This window comes from Equus asinus, chromosome 16 (genome assembly GCF_041296235.1).
Source record: "Equus asinus isolate D_3611 breed Donkey chromosome 16, EquAss-T2T_v2, whole genome shotgun sequence".
In the NCBI taxonomy this organism is placed as follows: Eukaryota; Metazoa; Chordata; class Mammalia; order Perissodactyla; family Equidae; genus Equus; species Equus asinus.
Window position 1 is genome coordinate 50,914,709 of NC_091805.1, and position 27,055 is coordinate 50,941,763.

At 39.4% G+C, this 27,055-nt stretch overlaps 1 protein-coding gene across 1 annotated transcript in view; it reads right to left on the minus strand.

Moving 5' to 3' along the window:
* Window positions 1-27,055, minus strand: part of NOTCH2 (notch receptor 2) — a 153,422-nt gene that overhangs the window by 32,012 nt on the left and 94,355 nt on the right. Inside the window, exons 6-17 of the mRNA XM_014831045.3 lie at window positions 25,560-25,793; window positions 24,045-24,200; window positions 23,407-23,595; window positions 22,336-22,449; window positions 21,415-21,528; window positions 19,544-19,777; window positions 15,706-15,816; window positions 9,050-9,242; window positions 7,550-7,695; window positions 5,868-5,981; window positions 3,336-3,455; window positions 2,773-2,925 (exon numbers count right to left, since the gene is read on the minus strand). Coding sequence (XP_014686531.1) covers window positions 2,773-2,925; window positions 3,336-3,455; window positions 5,868-5,981; window positions 7,550-7,695; window positions 9,050-9,242; window positions 15,706-15,816; window positions 19,544-19,777; window positions 21,415-21,528; window positions 22,336-22,449; window positions 23,407-23,595; window positions 24,045-24,200; window positions 25,560-25,793 — 1,878 coding nt within the window. The remainder of the gene's footprint in view (window positions 1-2,772; window positions 2,926-3,335; window positions 3,456-5,867; window positions 5,982-7,549; window positions 7,696-9,049; window positions 9,243-15,705; window positions 15,817-19,543; window positions 19,778-21,414; window positions 21,529-22,335; window positions 22,450-23,406; window positions 23,596-24,044; window positions 24,201-25,559; window positions 25,794-27,055) is intronic.

A 27,055-nucleotide genomic window follows, 5' to 3' on the forward strand; every position in this document is an offset into this window, starting at 1 on the left:
CAGCTGAAAGAAAAAACATGACAAAAAAACTTTCGAAATACAGCTAAATCAGTGTTTTTAGCAAAAATATATAGCATTAAATGCTTATGTTAAAAAAAAGTAGAAAGAAGTAAAATTAATGATCTAAGTTTCTATCTTAAGAAACTAGAAAAAGAACAGCAAACTAAACCCAAAGTAAGCAATGAAAAGAATACAGGGTAGAAATCAATGAAATAGAAAACAGTAGAACAATAGAGGAAAATCATGAAACTAAAAATGAGTTTGCTAAAAAGATCACTAAAATCAATAACCTTCTACCCAGAGGAATCAGAAAAAAAAGAGAGAAGGTACAAATACCAGATATCTTATAGACATTAAAAGTACAATAAAGGAATATTATGCATGACCTATGCCAATAATTCTGACAACTTAAAGTAAAACTCATTCCTTGAAAGATAAAAAATTACCAAAGCTCAATAAAAAAGAAATAGATACCCTGAATAACACTGTATCTATTAAAGAAATTAAATTTATAGTTAAAAATCTTCCCAGAAATAAAATTTCAGGCCTAGATGTTTAGTAGAAATAATAACAATTCTACACAAACTCTTCCAGAAAATAGAAAGAGAACACTTCCCAATTTCTTCTATGAGGGCAGCATTGCTCTCTTATCAAAATCATACAAATAAAGTACAAGAAAACTGGAGAATGATATCCCTCACGAACATAGATACAAAAGTTCTTAACAAAATTTTAGGAAATCACATCCAATAATATATAAGAAAGATAATACATCATGACCAAGTAAAATTTATCCCAGAAATTTAAGATTTGTTTAACATTTGAAAATCAATGAATATAACTCACTTATGTTAAAAGAGCAAAGTGAATGGTATTACCACCTCAACAGACAGAAAAAGTCATTTGAAAAAAATAAAAGTTCATTCATTATAAAAAGAAAGAAACTCTCAGAAAACCAGTAGTACATGGTAAATTCCTCAAATTGATAGAAGGCATCTACCAAGAAACCTATAGGTAACATCATACTTAATAGTAGAAGGCTACATACTTTTCTCTTAGAATCAAGAACAAGACAAGACTGGCTTTCTCTCACCACTTCTATTCTGCATCTACTAAAGGTCTCAGCCAGTGCGATAATGCAAAAAAAAATGAATAAAAAGGTATACAGATTTAAAAAGAAATAAAAGGCATACCAATCTTATTTATTTAGAGATAACATAATTGTTTCTGTAAGAAAATCGTAGCTATCTAAACTAAACTAGAACCTAAACTAATCTAGAATAATAAGTTTAGCAAAATTACACACCAAAATTAATATTTAAAACCTTTAAAACTCATGCTATATGTAAAAATTAATGCAAAATAGATCATGGTCCTAAAGGTGAGTGCTAAAAGTATTAAACTTTTAGAAGAAATCAAAAGATATAAACCCCAGTGATCCTGAGTTAGGCAAAAATTTGTTAAATAAGACACAAGAAGCATGAACTATGAAAGAAAATCATAAATATATTAAATTTCATCAAAACTAAACTCTTCCTCTTCAAAAGAAAACCAAAACAGAAGCTACAGATTGGGAGAAAATAGTTTTAAAGCAAATATCTGACACAGCATTTGTATCTAGAATATAAAGAATTCTTTCCACTCAAAAATATGACAATCCAATTTTTCAAATGGGCAGAAGATTTGAATAGACACTACACCAAGTAAGATATACAACTGGCCAATAAGCATGTGAAAAGATGTTCAACATCATTAATAAATAGGGAAATGCAAGTTAAAAACACAGTGAAATACCACATATACCCACTAGAATGGCTAAAATTAAAATGTGTAATCATACCAAGTGTTCCTGAGGATGTAATTCAACTGGAACTTTCATATAATGCTTGTGGGAATGAAAATGGTACAATCACCTTGGAAAACATTTGGCAATTTTGTAAAAAGTTTAACATACCTACCACATAATTCATCTATTCCACTCCTAGATATTCCACTCCTAGACATTTACTCAAAAGAAATGAAATCATATATTCACAGACTCATTCACAGCAGCTTTATTTGTAACACCCAAAGCTGTAAAAAAGCCAACTGGCCCACTAGTGAATGGTAATATATCTAACCAATCGAATACTACTTAGCAATAAAAGAGAATGAACTATTAATACACACAACATAGGTGAGCCTCAAATAACATGCTGAATGAAAGAAGTCATATTCCTTCCCTCTCCCAAAAGAAGAGTTTGCATTATCTGATTCCATTTATACAAAACTGTAAAACTTGTCAACAAATCTATGGTGACAGAGGTAGATCTCTGGTTGCCTGGACAGGCAGGTGAAAAGGAGGGTTAAACTACAAAAGAGATGAGAATACTTCCAGGGGCATAGATATGTTTGTTACCCTGAATGACGGTTTCAGTTGTCATATGTCAAAACTTGTTGAATTATAGATTTAAAATATTGACAGTGTATTGCATGTTAAAAATAACTGAAACTCAATAGACCTGCTTAAAAAAAAAGGAATCATAGCCTTGTCCCCACTTTGTCAGTGTAGAAAAACAGTAAGTACGAGAATGCTTAAAAGAGATTGCATTGCCTCAACTCCTAAAGCCACTAGCTTCAAAAAGATTATTAAAATACTAATATTAAAGACATGATAAACTATTAGGATGGCCCATCTCAGCACTGAGAGGCAGCTGCCTCACTGAGCTCTTCTGTGCTCCCTGGGTGTTCTCCTCTCCCTCAGGGGGTTTAGGAGCTGGCTGGCATACTTACTGGCAAGGCAGTCATCGATGTCCTCCTCACAGTCCATGCCACTGAAGCCTGGAGGACACTCGCACATGTAGCTGCCCTGGGTATTATGGCAGAGACCATGGTTCATGCAAGGCTTGGAGACACACTCATCAATGTCAATTGTACACCGCTGACCTACAACACAGGGGCAATGAATGGTCCAGTCTTTGGAAGCTGCCTCCCATAGATATTTCTGTGAGGCCTGAGCTTCAGCTGGGATGGATGGGGCTACTCCATGGATATTTTCGTTGGTCTCCTGCTTTGGCAAGTCCCTTAAGGCTTCTGTGCCCTGCCAAGTTGCTGCCCAGGAGCTAAAATTCCCTGTAGAACATCATGGTTTCGGACTCAGGTTGGAATCTTCCAGCCACTAGGGGGCCCCAAAGACACGAAAAATGGAAATGCTTTCTAAGGCATTCCAGTTTCTGTACAAGGTCTGTGTTCTTGACAAAGATGGACAGGCCTCAGAAGACTAGGGTCTTTCATGTTATCTGATGACATGACCACTTTGTTTAAAGATCTTGGTTTCTCCACTCTTGTGGTATTACCTTGCCAGCCAGGAGCACACAGGCAGGTGTAACTCTCAAAATTTGGTGCCTCTTTGCAAACAGCAGCATTCTCACAAGGATTTGGGGAACAGGGAGCCAATACAGTCTGACAGTTCTTGCCTATAAAGCAAATGATAAAGTTTATGATGGAGAACTAGCCAAGGAAATTTCCCCAAATCCTATATTAAAGTATGCTCTCCAAATTCAAGTCTACGGTAGTGGTTAAGAGCTTGGAATCTGAGAGACCTAAGGTCCTTTGAGTCTTGGCTCTGACTTGATTCCTGTGTGACTTCAGACAAGTTATTTATCTTCCCTGGGCCTTCCACATAAGTAAAATGGGAATTAGGATGATATGTAACTCACAGAGTGTTTTTGAAGATTAAATGAAAAAATGCTTACAAAGTCCTTATTAGCACAGAGCCTGGCACATAGAGTGAGTGCTCAACAGCTGCTGGGTTGCTGTCATCTTCGTGTTATCATGAGCAGTTACACTGATGCGGATGCTTGCATCATTGAGGGAGTGATAGTTTCTGCATCTCCATAGCTAAGATTCAGGGGTACTCAGAAGCTCAGCCACACATATCCTCCTTCATGTGAGCAGGGAAGAAGCAACACAGCCTCCTACTCCTCATGACCTCTGCTGGCCTGCTCCAGAAGGTGATGGGGTTGATCAGAAGGCCATTAGAGGTGGGAAACTGTGAAGAAATTCTGACTGCCTCCTTATACCAACATCAACAACATGCCATGGACATCTGCCCACAAATATTTCTTGCCTTAGTATACTGAATATTAGCTTCCAGCAAAAAAATATTAAAAGAATTCTTTTATTAAAAGGAATATGAGGTTTTTAAAGTCAAGTTACAACTAACTCAATTTTAAATTTTATCAGAAAACTTTGTAGAAAGAAAAAAAAAATACTATCACAAATTTTCACTGATATCCCCAACCAGTTTTTCACATGTCTGATCAGATATAGTGGCTCATGGGGAAGGTGATGCTGCTTAGTTCCTTTCATGATGGCCAAACTCAATTACACTTAGAAGCCTTAGCCATACTCAGCCCTGAAATTCTAATCTGCGTAAGCTTTAAGTCTAATATAATTCCCAAAGTTCACATGCAGCAAATTCTTTTATTGGGATCCTCATCTGAAGAAAAACCAATAGCTAGCATATAGTCCAAATATTTTTATAGTATCTGAGTAGCATGAAGACAAAATAAGTATTTTCAAGATGAGTTGTACACCTAAGTCACGCTCAGATAAGCCTATACTGTGACTGAGCATGGTGACACCTGCTCATATCTCCTTACAGCCACCAATTCTCAGTCTTCATGGACTAAGACAGATGATCTTCTCACTACCAACACATGTGATCGGCATTGTTACCATGGAATGACATTACTTAGACTGTCCTTGTCTGGAAACAGCTAGAGATCTCTGATAACTTTGACTCTATCAACCAAGCTTGCTAAATGTACATTCCCTACCTGAACATTTCTTCTAAAGAGGGACAAAGGGAACAATGTAGTATCAAGTCTTTTAGGTAACAGAGGCATGCTTTTGGCCACTCTGCCACTCTCAACAGCTTAGCGTCGCTATTAACAGCCCAAGACTCCAGAGGAGCAAGAATTCAGCCATGCTCCTGCCTGCATGCTGCACACTGGAGAAACAGGCAAAGCCATCATCCAGGTTTCTTTTTTGTTTCTCATGGATGAAGAAAATGGATGACGAGGAGGTAAGTGAGCCGCACAAACACAACCAATCACAAGATGGCAGTAATGAGGCAGGAGAAAAGACAAGAAATGTCCAAGCACACACCTAAAATACCATCTGAAACAAAGACACCCGATGTGAAATGAAGTCACACCCATGTCTTCTGTGTGTGGGGTCACCGTCCAAGGGGCAAAACCTCTCTGAATGGGACGTAGTGGTACTGAATGTGAGGAGAGAATGGCAGTTAAGAGGACAAGCTTTAGATTCAGAGAGATTTAGGGGTGAATCCAAGATCTACCACTTACCTATGTGACCTTCAGCAAATAACTTTGCTTTGCTTTAGCTTCCATGTATAAAATGGCAATAGGACCTCCTACTTTGTAGAATTACTGTGAGCACTAGATTAAATAACCCAAAGTACATAAAGTGTATGGCACATGGTAAATTACCAACAAGTGGTAGTTGCTGTGTAACTGAAACTAAGACTAAGAGGGCAGGCCAAGAAGACACTGGGTCCATGCAAATAAGGGACTAAACCATCTGCTATGCATTGATTCCAGCCTATAATATAGAACTAAAAAGAAAATTTCAAACCCTAAAGTACAAAGAAGGCAAATGAGTTTCCCCACCACTTGCATCTAGGGAGGCCACAGTGTTTTCTCAGAGCTCACGTCCAAGTCAGTGAGGGCAGGAAGGGTGACCAGGGTGTATTTCCTTGGAACAGCATCTTGACCCACAGGCCGTGACTCTGAAACTCAGATGTTTGGCACAATAAGGCAAGACCAAGCATCTCCCCTGGCCCTGGCACCTGCAGGTCTCACCTGTGTATGGTAGCACACATTGGCAAGTGTAGCCACTTATGTCATCAAAGCAGGTTCCCTGGTTCAGACATGGATTTGAAGCACATTCATCAATATTCACCTGACAATTAAAGCCTGTAAACAGAAAAGGGGAAAAACCAAAAACAGTGAACCTCTGTGTTAGCCTCCTCATTACCTCAATTACTAAGCAATCCTCAGTGATAAAAATTAAACACCTCAGACATCACATTAATTTCCTCAGGCCAGTGGAACACTTTTTCATTCATTTCAGTGACAAGCCCCTGACATACAGTCAGTCGGTCAAAGATAGTGCTTAATTAGTCAAAAAGATGAATGGAAGAACAGTATATTCTAACAGCTGGGAAGTCTAATGCACCTCCAAATACAAGGTATTTCTTAACAATGGACCAAGAAGTTTATTAAGAGGAATAATCTGCTGCTGTATCTAAATACAAGCTCTTTCTATACAAAGTATGTGGGCAGGGCTTAAAAAGGGAGTATAAATTATCAAGGAATAACATTTGTGAATACATTAATCAAAGCCTCTGATTTATGCCCACTCTTTCATATACACAGTCTCAACCATCGATGTGGTAGTACTTCCTGAAGTCCAAAGGCTGTTCTGCCCTGATCCAAGACATGAAATCTACTCCCACTATGAAAAAGAGAAAAGAAAGGAAGCATCAATGGGGATAGGACTGTACCCAAATATTACACACCTTTGCATCTTCACTAGGGCCTGGCACAGAGCCCTAACATGAAGGAACTACAGCACCGTAAAAAAAGAAAATGATGGTCTGGGAGTACAGAGGTCTGGGTTCAAGTTGTACTCTGCTCCTCAACAGCTGTACAGCTGTGGATTTACATTTTGATCTTATTTTGCTCATTAATCAGCAAGTCTCAAAGAGACAAAGAAATAATAGTGCTTTTATACCTGTAAGTTTCTTTGCAAATGTAATATAATATATCAGAAAATCAGTGATGAAATGGTCTCAGAAAATTTTTAAGTAATCAGATAACCTGACTCTGAAACATATTGCTGTATCACGGTGGCCTGGCACAATTTTTGAGTAGGGAAATCAATGACTAAGTGGAGAGAGGAGTGCAAATATCAATGACTTATTCACCGATTTCTCTCCCATGAGTTTCTAAGAGAAGATTGAGGACAACTCAAAAAATAATTTTACACAACACCCACTATTCTGCATTTTTTCCAGGAGGCCATAGGTGACTATGTATCTAAGAATATCTCACTATGCAAGAGAATTTGTTGGAAGGGTTTTGAATACATAGATTCTCCTATGATATTACTGCTATCATAATTACAGTAAAACAATATTTTCATTCTACTACCGATATCCTTTTTGAGTTATCATAGAAGCAAACCCACACGAAGGGGCTGACAATTAGAACACCTGTCCAAGCTGTATAAGTGGAATCATAGCAGCTCACCTTAACTAGTACTGTTTCAGTTGCTCACCTCTCTGCTAGGCTGAAACTAGAATTTATATCTACATTTATGTTTTTTATTCCCCAATTGCCTTACAAATACTAAGTGCTCAATTGATGTTTGCCATATGAATGAACAGGAAAAAGAAAATGGAAAGGAAGAAAGGAGTCAAGCTGTGTGCAACAACAGAAAGGCACAGAGAGAGAGAGAAAAATATGCACTTTTGTTGCACCTTTGAAACCCTTCTTGCAGGTACACCTGTATCCATTCACCAGATTGTCACAAGTTCCTCCATTTTGGCATGGGTTAGAAAAACATTCATTTTTGTCCACTTCACAGTTGATGCCAACCCAGCCTGCTTCACAGAGGCACTTGTACCTGAAAGAAGATAGAATTCTTTACCATGGGGGGATGAATACACAATTCAGTCATAGTTAATACAGGACTTGGTGAAGAAATGAGGAACAGAAGAGCTCACAGGTGAGCTCATCTCATTTCTCCTCTTTGATGGACCTATACCTGGATCACCATGCACATAGTGTGAATCATGTGGGACCATCTTGAATATTCAGTAAATAGACCTTCCTGGTGCTTTCTTGGCTCACAAAGATGCTAGAGAAATTCATTAATTATAGTGAGCTTTCATGTGTAAAGAGTGGTTGGTACAACATATCAGGCCAATCTGATAGTCACATTAACATGGATAAATCTAAATGGTTTCTTTTCTTATATATGAAACTAAAGTAAAGCAAATCCTTCAGATCATTTGTTTCTGGTGCAAAACAGACACCCAGGAAGCAGGTCAGTCTCACAGACTCTAAGCCACTCTGAGGAGCTACGGGAATGTATGACTTTGGAGACATGCTTTGTTCTGACCTGAAACCCTGCCCTAGAAAGCACCTAGGGTACTGAGCAGGGAAAAATGAAGGTATTTGAAATATATGGACATTGTTCACAATTTGAACATCATTAGCACTTAGAACGTGGTATCGGGAGATAACTTGTTTAGAGATCCTTAGGAAAAGTGTAGTTGGGTTGGCATGCTTTGAAGGCTGTCATACTCTGAAAACAGGAATACTGAGTTAATTCATCTTGGAAATAACTTGATTTCCCACTTACCTCTAAATATACTCTTCATTCTTTCACCTGTTGGAAGTATGACAATAGGCAATGCCCAGAGCCCTGTCCTCTGGCAAGCACAGCACGAGTATAGAACTATCTCATGGGACCTAATGTCACACTCTGTGATTCTACAAAATTACCTACCAACATATCACATAACTCTCAGGGGCTTGCAAACTGTAAACATTTTACTAGGGCCACATCTAAAGTTAGCTGAGACCAACTCTACTTCAGTGGCACACATTTGGTACCATGATAGAACAGAGTTGAGCTTTTTTTAAGCAGAGGAAAAAATCAAATAGAATATCCCTGAGAACTCAGTTTTGCAGTAAGTACTAAAAGCACAATTGCCAAAGACTCAAAATAATGCTGGACTCCTCCTTGTGCTGACTACCCACCTGAGAGAGGCATTCCTTCTTATTTTTCACCTACTCGGCATTGAAAGATAGGGAAGAAGTGGCGATGTGGAAGACTATAATGCAGACTACCAAATCTTCAGCCGATTCTCAGCTCAAGCTCCTGACTGACTTCTACAGGGTATGGTCAGTACTAAAACCTAATGGCTTGGCACAGGTCAATAAGAAACTATTAATACATGACAGCTACTCACCCACTGAGGCCCCCAGTACAGTTTCCGTGGATGCAGGGATTGCTCAGGCACTCGTTCACCTGTGAGTAGCAGCTGGGGTGATGGGGTCCCTCAGGGCATATACAGCGGAAACCATTCACATCGTTGATGCATGTCGCACCTTTGCGACAGGGATTGGAAGCACACTCATCAATGTCAATGTTACATCTCTGCCCTGTAGAGGAGGGGTATAGTTTTTGTCAAATCTAAAATGCTTAGGGAATAGACACAGAACTATAAGACATTGCGTTGAGATCTTCATCTGCCCAAGCTATAAGATGCCTTGGCATCAAATGTCAAGATTTAAAGAAAAAAACCCAATGGCGCTCAGTGCCATGTGACGAAAGAGCAAACAGCTTATCAAATGACAATGAAGCAAAGTTAACGAAATGCTGGAACAGTGTTGTGTTTTGACATATTTTTTTTTCTTCACTCCATCTTAGAAACAGAGAAATATGCAAAGATTCAAAAAAGAGAACATCGAATGCTAACAAAGTTGCCTGCTCATCTTAGTGCTGTTCTGAGCATTGTCAAAGAAGCTTTCCTTATCACTGTTTTCAGCTGGTTCTACTGCAAATTCATTTTTTCAGTCAGCCAACATCTTACATTTCTACATATGGTAAATCTTAGTTAACTAGAATGCTTAATGAATGGACTATTAACATAATGATTAAATTGGTTAAAAAGAAAAACCATTTTGCTTTCATTCTTAGAGTTATATTAATCCATTTTCTGCCTCAGGAAGAAGAACATTTTAAGTATAATTCTATTGTCCTCTGATAACTGAGAAAAACATTCAGGGTCTCCCAGTCTAGACCAGTGGTTCTCAAACTTTAATGTGCAAAAAGAGTCCCTTAAAGTACTTGTTTTAAAAGGAGATCCTTACAGTCCATCGCCATGGACTGGGATGGGTGGGGTCCAGGAACCATATTTGAAGTAATGCAGGTGGCTCAAATGCTACATTCTGAGAAACTCTGATATAGACAATTATTAGTTTACCATCATGTAAAAATGTAAATACTGAGAATATACGAAATTGAAGTGAATATATTCTTCCTCTAAAACATACTAAGACTGCACTTTGAAAAGACGTCTGCTATAACCTTGATATTTATTGCTTTAAGCTAAATAAAATGTGCCAGTTATATAAAAGTTTTGCCTTGTTAATTTTGAATCAGTGAAATTTAACTATACAGTCCAAAATAATACCAAATTTTTAAATAACCCATAATTCTATAAATGAACGGCAATGAACAACTGCTATGAAGGAATTTATAAATTTCAAAGAGTACAATGTTCTGATTCAGATAAAAACATGCATTTTTATTTAAGAAAGAGTAACCCTGCATTTGGAACAGGAAATTCCAAATGAAATAGATACCCAGCCCGTTAAAGTATGGGTATTAACATTTTTTCACCCTCCATTGCTCTCTACACCATTATTGGCGGTTCTTGTGGCAAAGACCCATAATCTGCTAGTGGTTGTTGTTTTCCTCTTACATGTTTTATTAATAACTTATTTTACAATACTACTTCCTTAGCCTCAACCTCCGATTTTTTTTAGATGTTCAACACTGGCACCAAGATATAAGCCAGAACTCTTCAACTTCAGAGATGCCCTCAGCCTGCAATCCACTGGAGAAAGAGAGAAAAAAGCCTTCCTTTTCTGTTCTTTTTTGGAAGCAACTTCTCAGAAGCCACTCCTCCCATGTTTTCTTTTAAAACTCTTTCCAGAATCAATTTCAAGACATCTTTAGGCGAGAGGGTTAAGTGACTCTTTGTGCAGTCTACCATGTGGACTCACAGCTGCTTCACTAGCAAGGTCCTACGCTTACAGAGTTTCCACCTGGCATCAGAAATGCCCACCCAGCAGAAGACTGTGCACCCTGTTGGGCTCAGTAACTACTCAATGAGAAGTCAACCGTTGTTTCTTTTAGGTACTCAACAAATTGGTGTTTAATGAATGAAAGCATGGTATAGCTCAGACTCAAGAATCTGGGAATTAGATGTCAGAAGTCTCACATTTGAGTTCTAGTCATTCATTTAACTACATTTACTGAGTGTTTCTTCTGTGCTAGACACTGTTTTAGACATTGGCTAAAAAGATGATTTAGGGAGGTCCCTGCCTTCTTGGAACTCACAGTCCTAGCTGTGTGACTCCTAGCTGACAACACGGACACATCAAGCTCTATTTCTCAGTTACCTTATTTGTTAAATGGGGATTAAAAAAAACTTCCCTAGCTTTTTAAATTTTTTTATTGAAATATAATTGACATATAACATTGTGTAAGTTTAAGGTATACAAGGTGCTGATTTGATACATTTATATATTGCAATATGATTACCATTGTAGCTTTAGCTAACGCCTCTATCATGTCACATAATTATTACTTCTTTTTGGGGCTAAGAACAATTAAGATCTACTCTCTTAGCAAGTTTGAAGTTTATAATACAGTATTGCTGACTATAATCACTTTGCTTGGCATCAGATCTCTAGAACTTATTCATCTACTAGTTGCAAGCTTGTATCCTTAAACAACATCTCCCCAATTTTCCCACCTCCCCTCCCAGCCCCTGGTAATCACCATTCTACTCTCTGCTTTTACAAGTTCATGTTTTTTATATTCTGCATATAAATGATATCATACAGTATCTGTTTTTCTCTGATATCTCACTTAGCATAATGCCCTAAAGGCCCATCCATGCTGTCACAAATGGCAAGATTTCCTTCTTTCTCATGGCTGAATAATATTCATTGTATATATAAGCCGTATCTTCTTTATCCATTCATCCATTGATGGACACTTGGGTTGTTTCCATATCTTGGTTATTGTGAATAATGCTGAAATGAACATGGGTGTGCAGATATCTGTTTGAGATACTAATTTCAATTCCTTCAGATTTCAATTCCTCAGTAGCGGGATTGCTGGATCACATGGCAGTTCCTATTTTTAATTTTTTGAGGAACTGTAATACTATTTTCCATAATGAGTGTACCATTTTACATTCCCACCAATAGCGCACAAGGGTTCCATTTTCTCCACGTTCTTGCCAACATTTGTTATCTCTTGCCTTTTTGATAACAGCCATTCTAATAGGTGTGAGGTGATATCTCATTGTGGTTTTGATTCTCATTTCCCTGATAATGAGATGTTCAGTATCTTTTCATGTATTTATTGGCCATTTGTATGTCTTCTTTGGAAAAATATCTATTCAGGTCCTTTGCCCATTTTTGTTTCCTGATTCTAAACATTTATTTGTTTTCCTTCATCACTTATGCATTTCTTGAATGTATGTACACTGTTTATACTTTCTTCCACAGTCTTCTGTCATTTTCTTATGCAGGTAGTCTGGGTTCCTGATCACACTTTAAATCTTTTTGAAGGCGGAACTCATTTTCTACCACTTTTGCCACAATGCAATGCTCTTCACTTCCCCTTGTTCTTGGCAGTATGCCTGTGCAGGATACGCCACTATCTGGTTGACTAAGGGTCAGAGAACCAAAAAGCAATTGCACATTCAACATTTATAAATTCATAAACACTTACATACTCTACTACTGATTAGAAACTATTGTGAGAGATTTAAAAAGAGAAGAGATTGTAAAACTCATATTTATGTTTTCTCCTTGTATTTTGGCAATTTTATATAGTTTTATAAAGACACTATAATGAGGACCAGCTATGCTGGTAGATATGTTACTCATGATTAGCCTTTCAAACGCTATTTGAAAATCACTATGGTTTGGAAAATTGTGAAGCTTTCAAAACTCACCTGTTTCAGATGATATTGGATTTCTAAATACAAATAATGATTTACAGCTTAAAAATACAATCACTCCATGGTTAAATCATGCAGCTTTGAGAACTAGAGTGAACACTTCCAGAATCCTCTACCTGGAAATTATTGGGAATTTTCCAACAATATTTTCTAAAATTGTGTTTAGTCACTCCTGCCTAATGTGTTTTTTAATTGGGGTATAAGTAACATATAACATTATATTAGTTTCAGGTGTACAACATAGTAATCTGATATTTGTATATATTGCAAAATGATTACCACAATAATTCTAGTTAGTATCTGTCACCACATAGTTACAAATTTTTTTTCCTGTCCTTTGCTACTTTTTAATTGGATTATTTGCTTCTTTGCTATTGAGGTGTACAAGTTCTTCATATATTTTGGATATTAACCTCTTATTAGATATATTGTTTGCAAATATTTTCTCCCATTCTGTAGGTTGCCTTTAACATATTGACTGTTTCCTTTGCTGCGCAGAAGCTTTTTAATTTAATGTATTCCTGCTTGTTTATTTTAGTTTTTGTTGCCTGTGCTTTTGGTTTCTTATCCAATCTATCTACTTTTACGGGCTGTTAAGAGAAGTCAGTAAAATAATGGACATGAAGGTAAAACTGGAAAAGTAGTTTACAGAAGTACCACATAATTTCTTACTTTCCCCATTCAATCAGTAAGTATAAAAAGGTTTGAGGAGAACAGAGAATTTAGTCTTATTAAAAAGAAAACCCTCCCTTAAATCTGTCAAAGCTGCTATTAAAATGGTAAGAAAAAAAAAAAGAAGAGAAAAAGTAGTAATATTAAAATAAAATAAAGGAAAGAGTAAAACACCTCACATTTATACTTCACAAGTATACACCAAAGTTGTCTCTGATATTTTTAGGAGCTGATTTTAAAAAACAGAAAAAAAAACAAAAAAAACCCAGACATGGAAAACAGTTCCAAGAACAGGGTACCACCCAGTAACCAAAACATTCCATTTTTTGGTTATGTAGTTTCATGCTACACCTTAAGCTTATTTTAGAATATTTTTAGCCATGTCCTCCCTCCTTAACCTTCCTGGTTTGCTGAATGTTAAAAAGAGGGAGAATATGATACACTGACATTTCCAAAAAAAATAATTCCAGTCTAAGGCTTATATCAAAAAAGAAAGCACAAGAGGCACTCACTCACTTGGGCTGCCCAGTGAAATGGGAATGAGCAGGCTCTGGAGGACTGCCTGGGGCAGACTCCTTGCCATAGTATGCTGGCAATACTACTTAAGCTCTCTAAGCTCTGGGGTTCTCGTCAATACCATAGGAATGATAAACGCAGTGACAATTAAATGAGATTAGGCACTTGATTTAATGCCTATCTCAAAATAAGTCCTTAATAAATGGTAGCTATTCTCTCCTTATTACTTATTTAACAAAAATGCACCTATTATCCTATCAAGAATTTTTGTGTATTCAATTGGCTTTCACTTAATCTTGGAGTAAGAAGTTTCAAGACACAGGAGAACATCCTGGTTACCAGGACTGCTCGGTGAGACATGAGAGCTCTCATCACACTTGTCTTCTGAGTAATCTTCCATTTAACAGGGATTACAGTGACCCAGGTGGGTCACAAACACTCCTCCCTGGCGTCTACAATCATACCAAGCAGGAGAAAGGACTGTGAAATACAGAGGAAAGTAAGTTCCTGGCAAGTGAGAGGCAGGCATCCACTTCAACTGGCTCTGATTGCCTTTTGATGTTATAGTTTAAAAAGCTCTAAGGAAGTTTCTTACATCGGTTGCAAATGACCACATGGTATTTATTAAATGGTAATATCATGTTAGTGTCTGCTTGTATGCGGCACTGTCTTGAAAGAATAAGATGGGCACAGTATATGCCCTCTGATAGTGCCAGTGACAAACAGGTATGTCAGTAAGAGGCCTCAGGTTTCCTCAGCAGCCTCTAGCACTTTTTGATCAGAGTAAAAGATAAAGATAATCTTATTAGCATCAGAAGAGAGAAAAGATGTGTGTGAGTTTGTGTGTGTGCACACGTGTGTGTGCGCATAAATGCTCTAGCTGCTTATAACTTAAGAATTATTATAACCAATTTCATTTTAGCCATTTACTTTCTTCCTTTGGGGGAAAAAATCTCACTTGTGCTAGCCAAATTAGGTTGGTCCTCTCAAGTTCTGGCCTTATTCAACAATCTCCCATAAGAAGAAGCACTCAGAAAAATGCATTCAGTGTTTTTACAGACGTTTACCTTGGCTTGGTCTTTATGGAAATCATTCCCTACTAAGTGTAGAAAAATGAAGGTGGGCTTTGGAAGCTATTATATAACTCAAGACAGTGACAGAAACTCATGGTCTGACTAGAAATTCTTTTCAGGTAGCTATAAACACATGGTCTAAAAATCCTAACCAAGGAGTTTCATGCTACCATTTACGGAAAGTCTGCAAGTAGAAAACTGGGCCAGAGAAGCACAGAAACAAAACTTCTAACCTTCCAAGAGACAAAAAAATAGGAAACAGGGAAACATTAGAAAAGTAATTTTCCTTTAGAAGCTCTTTTCTCAAAGTGATGGGGCTGAAGGTGGGACCTCCCAGCAAAAAGGAGCAGTACCCGGGCTGGCCCCGTGGCTGAGTGGTTAAGTCCGCGCGCTCCGCCACAGGCGCCCCAGTGTTTCGTTGGTTCGAATCCTGGGTGCGGACATGGCACCACTCATCAGGCCACGCTGAGGCGGCATCCCACATGCCACAACTAGAAGGACCCACAACTGAAAATATACAACTATGTACCAGGGGGCTTTGGGGAGAAAAAGGAAAAAAATAAAGTCTTTAAAAGAAAAAAAAAAAAGGAGCAGTACCTGTGAATCCTGGTGAGCAGACACAACTGTAACGATTAACACCATCCATACAGACTCCATGGACACAAGGATTACTTGCACAGTCATCAAAATTGATTTCACAATTAACACCTGCAAAGATAAAAGCAAAGAGAAACCACGAAACATTACCACACAAATATCAGTGATCTCTGCTTATGACACTAGGTGTTAAGAAATTAAAGAGTGCCCGGCCAATCCTGGATGGAGTGAAGCAGTGGTTCTCTAAGCGCAATCCTCCAGATGCTGTCAGGGGGATCATGAGGTCAAAATGATTTTATTAATCATACTAAGTCACTATTTGCCTTTTTCACTGTGTTGCCATTTGCATTGATGATGCAAAAGCAATGGAGGTAGGACTGCTGACATCTTCGCAGGAATCAAGGCAGTGGCACCAAATTGTACTAGTGGTCATTGTAGTCTTCACCTCCATGCATTCACGGTTAAAACAGTCAAAATTATTAGCATTATAATTTATTATATCTCAGCTCTTGAGAATACATCTACTGTTCCTTGTGACAAAATGAGAAGTACTCATAAAACAATTCTGTGGCATGCCGTCTCCAGGAAAAGAAGTTGTGTGACCATCTGGGTCTTGAACTGAAAAGTTGCTTTTTTTCATGGAATCTCATGTTAATTGAAAGGACAACTGACAGAGAAACCAGGGCTATTGAGATCTAAGTACATAGCAAACATTAAGTGAAAGAAGTAAACCTGTCATTTCAAGGAAAACAATTGACAGTATTGGGCTCCAAAGATAAAACTTAAGCTTTCATGTGAAAATGGGAATTTTTGGACTTGTATCCACCACCGTAAGCTTGAAACTCACTGTCACTATTATGGGCTAAAGTTCAGGATAAATCTTATGATTTTGAGTAAGTGTACGGTAACTTCCTCCCAGGTATGCTGCCTTCCTCCTGGTCTATTCCCAGACGAATGACTGAGTTTGGCTATGTTAAGAAATGTTTAATTGCAGATATGGGTAACTAAACAATAGAAATATACCAATCATTATTGTAACCATTATTTTGTAAAAATAGGATATTTCATTATTTATTTAACATGAATTTAGTGATGCTTTTTGGGTATCATAGAAGAATACCTTGATAGTTTAAAAACTAAAAATAAAGCCTGGTAATAAGGATATACACTATCAAACGAAACTTCCATGACAAAATGCCATATTTTTGATTCACTCATACTTAGTATTAATATTGATTAATAACAATAATCACATTAAAAATTTATTGAGCTATTAATACGTACAAAGTATTCTGCCTCTCTCTTTGCATAACTTTTCTCTAATCTTCTCACTCAAACACCAAATCATGTTGCATTACACCCATTTTGTCATGGACTTGCACAATTACGGCAGCACAGCTAGGATGCAACCCAGCTCTCTGGATTCTATACTGTTCACCACACCATTCTGGTCATTGTGTGATTAATGAAGCTATACTGCCTCACTAGCCACAAACGAGGCAACGGTTTCCATATTCCTTGTATACAAGTGGCTACCTTTAGGAGATGTGTCCAGCCCTTGGCTGACAACCTCCATTTAACAACAACTGACCAAGGCAGACCCCAGGAAGCCAGAGTGGTCCAGTGTGACTCTGCCCTGAAGGCCAAGTTTTGTTCCGGCAGGAACAGACACCCAACCCAAGTTGGGCCAATCAGATTCCCTCACTGGAATGTTGGAATATGAACTGTGTGACCTATGGTCTGCAAATGGCCCTGACTCCTGGCTCTGCAAAGCCTTGTGGATCAATTCTTGTGAGGAGTCTGTAAGATGCTTCTGTGTGCTTTCATGAAATTCTTTCTGCTTGTTTTGTTGTTGTTTACTTGTTTGTTAATGATTCTTTAAGCTAGTCAAGTTGGTTTCGGTGACTTGAAACCCAAAAAAAACTTATTTCAGGTTCCCATCATAAGATGAGAGGCGAAAGAAAGCAACAGAAGCGATTCTGGGTAGCATATGTCACCTTAAGTACCCAGTGAGTGAGAAACCACAATCATAACCAGCAAATTGTAAAGTATCCCTTCCGTCTACACACTCATTCCAATGCCAACCTACCAATTTAGACCATATTATGAATGGGTCATGGATTCTTACTCTAGAACTCGAGAGTCTATTCATAATGATTAATTGAATGAATCCTTTCACCCAGGCCCCTACCTAGTACACGCCAGGTCTTTCTCCAACAATTACAGACCAAGATTCTTTATGTTGCCTGCATCTCTTTGCTTGAATTCTTCAAACAGCCACAGGAATGGATTTGGCAGTTTTCTGAAATTCTGGGCCTTCCTTCTCTAGGCTGTCTACACACCACTCATATTTACTTCTTGTCTTTCTCACTGACAGCTACTTATACCTTCTCTGCCCTCCCCAAGGAACACACCTGATACACCCTGGCATAAAGATGCAATCCCAGAAAAAACCAAGTGCTTGCCAACCCACCACTCACCCAGGTTTCCAGGACGTTGTTATAATGGGAATGATAGCAAAACCTAAAACAGCTCCACCATTCTAAAGGCATCCATTCAATTGCTTGTAAATCTCTCAAATTTCTTTTCGTACTGCAATTTCTCATGTCTGGGGACCAGGCCGGAAGCAAATTGCTTTTGGAAGGTTTCACAAAGATCTATTCAGTCCTTTTAGTGAGTTATCTAAACGTGGGGAGGGGGAAGGCATTTTCAACTGTGAAGGCATGGGATGTTTTTCGTATGCTTGAGCAACTCAAAAAGGACTTTGTTTTCAAACTTGGCATGTATGAGGTCCTGGATGAAGACCAGGGCCTTTGACAAGTTTGAAGAAATGGATTTGGAAATAACAAAATAAAATGAGGGCAGCGAACCACCTCCCCCACCTTTGCCCCCTACATAGACCATTTTCCTTAAATTGAGAATGAGTTCTCAATAAATCACTCCCTTCTATTGGCAGGTCCCTTCTAACAAAGGCACACACTAGTTAATCTTCCACTAATACATTTTCCTTTGATCTGAGACACAGTACTTCTCTGTCCATTAACCACAGTTGTGACCATAATTATTCCTCGAATAAGGAAAACAGAATCCAGTGAAACCTGTGAAATGCTACTGCCTGAGAAAATAATTCAACATTTCCCCAGAAAGAGCAGCATGCCCTCACAACTAACAAGCAGTCATTCAACCGGAGTCAGGAAACAGAATGAACTTGGGATGGGAAACAGCAGCTCTGCATTCTAATTTACAATGACTGGGACATGCAGCAAAGTCTTTCCTCTCCCTTACAATCCCCTAAGATGCCCAAGGCCCACCAGAGACAAATGGCAGAAGAAAAGTGTCACATTAAAGATAACGGAATCTGAAATACAGAAAAAACTATTGCAAGGGCAGGAGGAGGGGAGAGTGAGAGAGAGAGAGAGAGGGAGGGAGGAAGGGAGAGAAATTGAAAGGGAGGGAGGGAGGGAGGGGAAAAGACCAAGTTCATTAATCTAAGTGGGGTGGAGGTTAAAGAAAAAAACACAATCAAATCAAGACACAAAGGCAAAATGGTTTTCAATTTTAAATAATAATTTCAATTTTTTGAAGTGGTGTGCTTCTTCTAAATGAAAAACACATACACAAAATCATCAGCTTTGTAAAGCTATTGTCTCTAATTTCTCCACTGGCTAGAGCCATCTGCCTCTGAGATGTTTCTGGCTGTGGCTTTGGCTGTGCTTCTCTGAATCGGGACTATTTTTTAGGCATCTAAGCATATGCCAAGAGAGTCTGAGACATCTGTGTAAACTGTTTTTGAGAAACAGTGAAAACACCAAAGGGAACAAAAACATAGCGAGCTTACCTGACGTGCCTGGCTGGCAGTTGCACTGGTATCCATTTACCAGGTCGATGCAGCGACCATCATTCAAGCAGGGGCTGCTGTAACACTCATCTATCTGGTCACTGCAGATGGCGCCCATGTACCCAGGATTGCAGATGCAGGTGTAGGAATCAATCCCGTCCTGACACTGGCCATGGTGGCAAGGGTCAGGGTCACAGTTGTCGATGTTTTCCTCACACAACACACCAGTGAAACCTTGGAAGGAATTTTACCAAGTAGGCTTAAAAACCAAGGCAGATACTCCACCCCTGAACATAAGTGTAGCCACATCCACTTACCCTACACATCCCACGTCTTAAACAATTCACATTGTAGGCAATGAGCAGTTGAAACTGACTACGTGCGTTGACTTATAAGGCAAGCCTAATCAAATCAAATTAAAGAATTCACATAACTTTTTCTAAATGATCAATGGTTTCATTAGAGATGCTTTAACTGCATCTTCGTTTCATACTGGACTTCAGTGAGGAAGAGCTCTCAATTTTTCCTTTATATGTTTACCTCTATATTCTGTTTCTCTCAAACCCAACATACAGGTACTGTATTAATGGTCTCATGGACCTTATCTTCCCAATTCTGAACTTAGAGGACAGAGAACTTTTCTTATTCCTCTCAACCCCTCCCAGAGTGCTCTGCATATATAGTAAGTTTTTAATAAATACTTGCTGAATAAAATGAATGAACAAGTTATGAGCATTTAAGAGAAAAAGGGACAAACAGAAGTTCCTTCATTCAACATTAAATCTCTTTTAAAAGACACTAATAGGGCTTGCCTCCTTTTTAAATATGAGTCTAAGGTTTTTAATTTCTCTCCAATGAAGGTTATTCTCCATGAGCATAATCCGGTCAGAGGAGGACAAAATCTGGAACTTCTCCAACCAGAGACAACAGCTATGAAAAGAAAAGGAAGTTAAGCGATTCATCTGACAGGGCCTGTTCTAAATGGACCTAATAAGTGGTAATGTTCCACTACTACTGAAATATTAATTCTCTGTGTTTATTTTTGTGACTTAGTTTGTTTTTCTGTGATAAGAAATCATGCACATGATGTTTAAAATCCTTTAAGAATCCATTTTCTAAAATAAGAAAAATGTCTTGAATTATATTCATAACTTCTTTCTCTCTTAAGCAGTCAGATAAAAAAGAAACTGGGAAATCACCTCTTCTAATAGTTTCTAGTCTTACTCTACATTGGTCTGTGCAGAAGCAAATGTATAATAGGGGACAATTAGCTTATTCGAATCCACTCCCAAATGAGAAATGTGGCCATAGATCGGAAATGTAGAATATTTATAAACAGATTCTTTTTGGTTCTAGTAGCAGAAGTCAGGAAAGAGGACTTTCCCAAACAGAGCTCCCTCGCCTGTTCAGATACACACCTGACTCTCATACCGTGAGTCGTCTTTCATGCAGAAAACCTCTGCACTTCCACACAATCGCCCTTAGACTTCTGGGCCTTTGTTCAATCACTTGCCTCAAGAAACACAGACAGGCCTCCTGCTGAGAAGCCTCAGTGAAAAATAGCTTTCAATTGGAATTCTTTTATTTCCCAAAAGAGTAAGTCAAGCCAGCTGGAAACTCACCGCTGCCAAAATCTGTCCCAGAAAGACATGGACACCAAATGGAAATGTCCAGGCCAGGCCACTATTGTGGAGAACGAGGCAGGTGTTATAGAAGGAAACAGTGAGAGCAGCAAAAAAATTTGCCAGAAGACGCTAAACACAGAGCAGCCCCTGTTAGTGGACTGACCTGGTAGGGCAGCTAGAAGAGGACAGTCTCCTATTTTGTTCAGGTAGACCTACCAGGGGAATAAAAAGTGAGAAAAATCTTACCTGTGGCACACTGGCATTCATAGCCATTCGGGTGATCAATACACTTTGCCCCATTCAGACATGGAGTACTGGAACAGTCATCAATATCAATCTGGCAAACTGGTCCAGTGAAACCTTAAAAGGGCACGGTGATGATACAAGTCAAAGGATTATCCTATGTCTTCCTTTATTATGAGAATCATGCCCATAAAGAGTTGGGTTAAGTTACTGGCAGGGCTTAATATCAATGAGTCAGCAAATGTAAAATTATTGTCCCTAACAGGTTACTGGAATAACTGGGTGAAGCTCAGCGCATCAGAGGCACCTGTGTGTGTCTCTACATCTGTTTCTTCCCAGCACAGATTTCACTTGTAGTTAATGACTGAATGATTACAGGTAGAGCCTTCAAACAAGTGAGTGCAGCTTCAGAGGAACTAGGACCTTCCCTCTGAAGAAACAACAAAAGAGGCCATAGTCTATGGCAGAAAATTTGGCATGTCTTCAACGATAGCTTTGGGGAGCAAAAGGTGAGAAAGAGTGCTCTCTGGAAAAAATTGACTTGTTTCTGGATCGATGGGTGAACTATCTAAAAATAATCATCTCACAGAGGGGCTTCAAGAATATGACCCAAGGGAAAAACATAAACTTCTGAGTAGCCTACAAGGAAGGCTTCTGTGAGGTATGAACTTTCTGAAATATACACACAGACAGAGAGGTCATGGGCCATTCAGAACAGACTTGGACTTTTGGCCACAAAGGATTTGGAAGATATATTAGCTGAAACAAATTCCTCATTTCTGTACACACACACTCCTATTCCAAAGTGCTCACTTTAATGACTTCCTCATGTACAGCCCACACACATTCTCTCCCTCCTCTGTTCCCTGAGGTCAGTCAGCTTTACGCTTTCAAAGAAAACAGGGGCAGGTGGTGGGCACTTACCAGGCGGACACAGACACTGGAAGCGATTGACTTTATCCACACACTGCCCATTGTTCACACAAGGGTTGCTCTGACATTCGTTTATCTCCAATTCACAATGCACACCTTTGAAACCTGAACAAAACAGACCACACAAGTGGCTTAGAAAGAGAGAAAGGCATATTCTAGCCAAGAAAGTACAAACTGGCAAAAATGACTACATCCTCTATGAGAATCAACATTTCTGCAGAGGGCAAAGGGAACTCTGCCATGATGGGAAAGAGACTTAGCATCAGACAGGGATATCCACGTCACTGTGAAGAGCGGGAAGAGGTTACCTTCAAAGACAAGTAAGTAGACAGGTAAGACCTGGCATGCCAACAAAGACTGTCCCACATTCTCTGACCAGTCCAGGCATTGCTTTCAGAACAGTCTCAGGCCACTCATGTTCAGGATCTCCACTCCATGTTCCTGAAGACCAGCTGAGGTGGAGAGGCTGTTGTTCTCAGGGTGCAGGTGAAGGTCAGGGGGGCCTCCCAAAGCTAGATGGCTAGCATCCTTAACCAGGCAAAGCAGCCACTGTCTGCTGACATTTTAAGTTGGATTTGGCTGTGCTCTCTGAGGACTCAAGAAACAGTCTTTGCAGAAGAGCTCCAGAATATAACAAAGCATGTGTACATCACTATGAATGAATGGCAAGTTCTTTTACAATTATCTGTAAAATGAATTTCCATAAATGGAATGGTATGGTGTTTGTAATATATCAGGGGATGAGGAAAGCTTACTGTTTACAGGATTCATGTGGTAAATCGTGTATTAATCCAAGAATATTTGCACAAAAACAATCACTTTTGAATTCTTCTCTTACATGTAAATGATGCTGAGGGCTTATTTAATTTGGTCTCTATAGCTCTAAGAATTCTACCACAGCCTTACTCCTTAAGGGTCCCCTTGGCTGGGAACCCTGTCATTATTGGGAATTAAATGCTAACAGAGCTCATGGAATTGACACACTACACTGAGTGCTCCACCTAAGAGAAGCACAGTGCAGCGCCCCCTGTATAGACCCCACACACTGATGGGCCCATGTACCTGGCATGCACAAACACGTGAAGCCTCCAATCTTATCCAGACAGGTGGCATCATTCTGGCAGGGGTCAGAATGGCACTCGTTGATGTCCATCTCACAACGAGGCCCTGCATAACCCTTCAGGCACTCACAGTGGAAGGCGCCATCTGTGTTCACGCATTTTCCTGCATGCTCACAAGGATTGCTATTGGCTGGAAGACACAAGCACCAATTACCGGGATCAAAGCACTTGATGGAGTTTCCACAAATGTGGACTACAGAAGCACATCTGACTGCTACAGCATGAGGGCTAGGCCTTTAATAATCTGGTTCTCAATTTCCATATCCTTCCTTAAAAAAAATAAAGAAATAAGACAGACTAGGGCAATCTCAATTCTTGCACGTCTCTGCTGTTCTTTTGCCCAAACTGTCACTAAAGCAGGGCTTTCTATTAATAACCAAGGACAAATCTTCCATATATTTCAATTCCCAGAAGAGAATATGTGGTTAAACTGACAGGTGAGTTGTAAACAGCAGGCATGTGACAGGAGAGATCTGAGGTTTGGGTGAAATATGGCCCTACAGTAAAACGTGCTTCAGTTTAAATGCTTGCCGAGCTCGACAGACACCATGAGGAAGAGGAAAAGTTCCATATACTCACCCATGGCACACTCATCCACATCTTCTGTACAGTCAGCCCCTTTGTAGCCTTGTGGGCAGGTGCAGATATACTGCCCATTCAGGGGGTTGGTATCACACAGTGCCCCCTTGTGGCAAGGATTGCTGATGCATGCATCATCCAGGTGGCATAGGAGACCTGGGGAGCAGTGGGGGGGACACAATGAGAACAAAGAGAAAAGGTCACTTACTTGGGGAAGTTTTCTCTTTAAAGAAGGAGGGGAAACCTTGTGATGGACTTATCAAAATCCAGTATGGAGACTGAGCAGCAACTCTCCCTTTTGTCTGATGCAATCTTAGGGACACACTGCAGCCATCAGCAAAGCGAGGGGCTTCTGCAACAACCCTAGTGCTCTGACCCTGAGCCCTCTGCTAGACCTCTCCTAAAGGGGAGAGTTGTCCAGAAAGTGAGATGGTTAGATGATGGAGACAGGAAAATGGAGATCTCCTTCAAATAGAGCTGCCAGATTTAGCAAGTAAAAACAGAAGATGCCCAGTTCAATTTGAGTTTCAAATAAATAGTAAATAATTTTTACTATAAGTCCCAAACATTGTATGCATCCTGTATTTTATTTGGCAACCTGCTTTCCTAAAATCATGCTACCTGATGATCACGGGGCCAAAAACATTTCACTAGCCTCAGAATAAAAAAACTGCTCAACATCATTAGCCTGTACTAAGGCAACCTTTTAATAGTGTCAACATTCCAGGCTCAAATGCTCCCAGGACTCTGAAGTTATTACTGGGCTCAATATTCTGCGTAGTTCACATGGGAACTGGATTTTCCAGGCTGCAATTAGCTTAAGAACAGGTAAGTAAGGCTTCTTCTACAAAGCTGGAGGTGGGGTTTTTGGAAAGACATAGATATGAGAACATTTCAAAACTGCTGGGCACAAAGTTCTCTCAACTAAGCTATCTTCTTCCATCACATTCCTCCCTTCATTGCTCTCTACTCCTAGAACTAGAAGCTGTTAAAACTGAGAGGCTAGAGCAATGTTAACTTCGCAGTTGGTAAAAATTATCCTTTAAAGGAGTATTTCCATAGACATTGAGAGGTGGAATGCACTTAAGTGCTTCTCTTCTGCCAACTCCTTCTGAGTAAATGGATTATTTCTTCTTAAAATGAAGTCCCCAAATCCATTTATTAGTAATTCTGTCTTAATTTCTGAAAAATTAATCTTAATTTCTGAGGTGCCTTTCAGCCTAATATCTTAAAGAAGTCAACAGATGCTCCCAAGGCAATAGTTAACTAACTTTCATTTTGCAGGATGAAACACTGAGGTGCACAGAGTTGAGACGAGAACAAGAAGTTCTAAGGAAGAAGACTAACTTTATAGCACTTTGGCTAGTGATTACATTTCCAGAACAGCATTAAGCAACATGTTCCTACAGATGGTAATTAAAAGGACACAGTGATCAGGATGAAGAGAAGGCAGAAATTCTGAATGCTCACCCGTCCCTTCCCTGATCTCCAGCTCTGTCCTTCTACTGGCCTTACCTGCCTTTCCTTCTGGGCACATGCAAGAGAAGGAAGCCACTCGGTCAATGCAGGTGGAGCCCGGAGTGCAGGAGGCGAAGGCACAGTCATCAATGTTCTCACTGCAGTCATCTCCGCTCCAGCCATTAACACATACACAGCCATAGCCCCCATTGCGGTTGGTACAGGTGCCCCCATTCTGACATGCATTGGGTTGCAGCAAGCATTCGTCCACATCCTCTGTGCAGAACTGTCCTTTGGGGGAAAAAGTGACTTTGATTAGGGCTCTTAAGTCTCAAAAGATTAGTACCACATCAGCCCCCATACATTCTTCACCTTCATGTGACCCGCCTGAAATTAAGTCAAGCAGAAATCACAGCAGACCAGGCCCTCACATGAATTTTGAGGCCACCTTGAGCCATCCAAATAATATTTATTCCAGGCAAATAATTTAAAGAAGAACGGAAGTTGCTATTCTTAGAAACTCTGACAACATGAGAATTTAGCCAACCTGTCAAAGAGAAGATAAGTCTTGTAGGATGCTTGACTCAGTTAAATCCTTGGGACATTAAATATATAAGTGAGAAGAGCGAGGAGAGAAGAGTCTAAGAAATGAGTAAGGAAAAGAATAATTAGAAGGAACCAAAAAGTCAAAATGGTAGGGCAATTGTTCTCTATCTCTATCTATGGGCAATGCCCATATCTGGGTTACAATACTGTACAATAGTTTTACAGGATGATGTTACTATTGGGGGAGACTTGGTAAAGGGTATAGGGCATCTCTATATTAATTCTTCTTTGGTGTGTGAGGAAGATTAGCCCTGAGCTAATTACTGCCAATCCTCCTCTTTTTGCTGAGGAAGACTGGCCCTGAGCTAACATCCATGCCCATCTTCCTCTACTTTATACGTGGGATGCTTACCACAGCAAGGCTTTTGCCAAGATGTGCCATCTCCACACCTGGGATCTGAACCGGTGAACCCTGGACCACCGAGAAGCAGAACGTGCGAACTTAACTACTGCGCCACCGGGCTGGCCCCTCTATATTAATTCTTATAACTACATGTGTAATCACAATTATTTAAAAATAAAAAGTTTAATCAGAAAATAAAAGTTAGGACAAGCAAGGGTAGAAAGAAGAGATTAAGGACAGTGAAAAGCCTTAGTAAAATATGGGTGTGAAAGGTAAAGTCAAGATGATATTGAGCAAATTGTGCTTAGCCTGATGCATTCAAGCTTCAAGGATGTGAATTTGTGGAATAAGATGCAGAAAGCTGACCCAATGTAATAGAAGATGGAAAAAAGGATCAGTCTGCTCTGCCTGAAAAAAGACCAAACTGAAGGATGATAAACATTATGGACACACTGCAGGTCACCACAATAGCAAAGGGTGGAGGACTGTTGCAAAGGTCTCAGGCTCCATGACAAGGAACAACAGTATGTCTTCAATTTACAAGCAAGAAATTTGTGATTAACAAGTAGTTTAGTCCCAGGCCACCAGAGTTGTAAAACAAGTT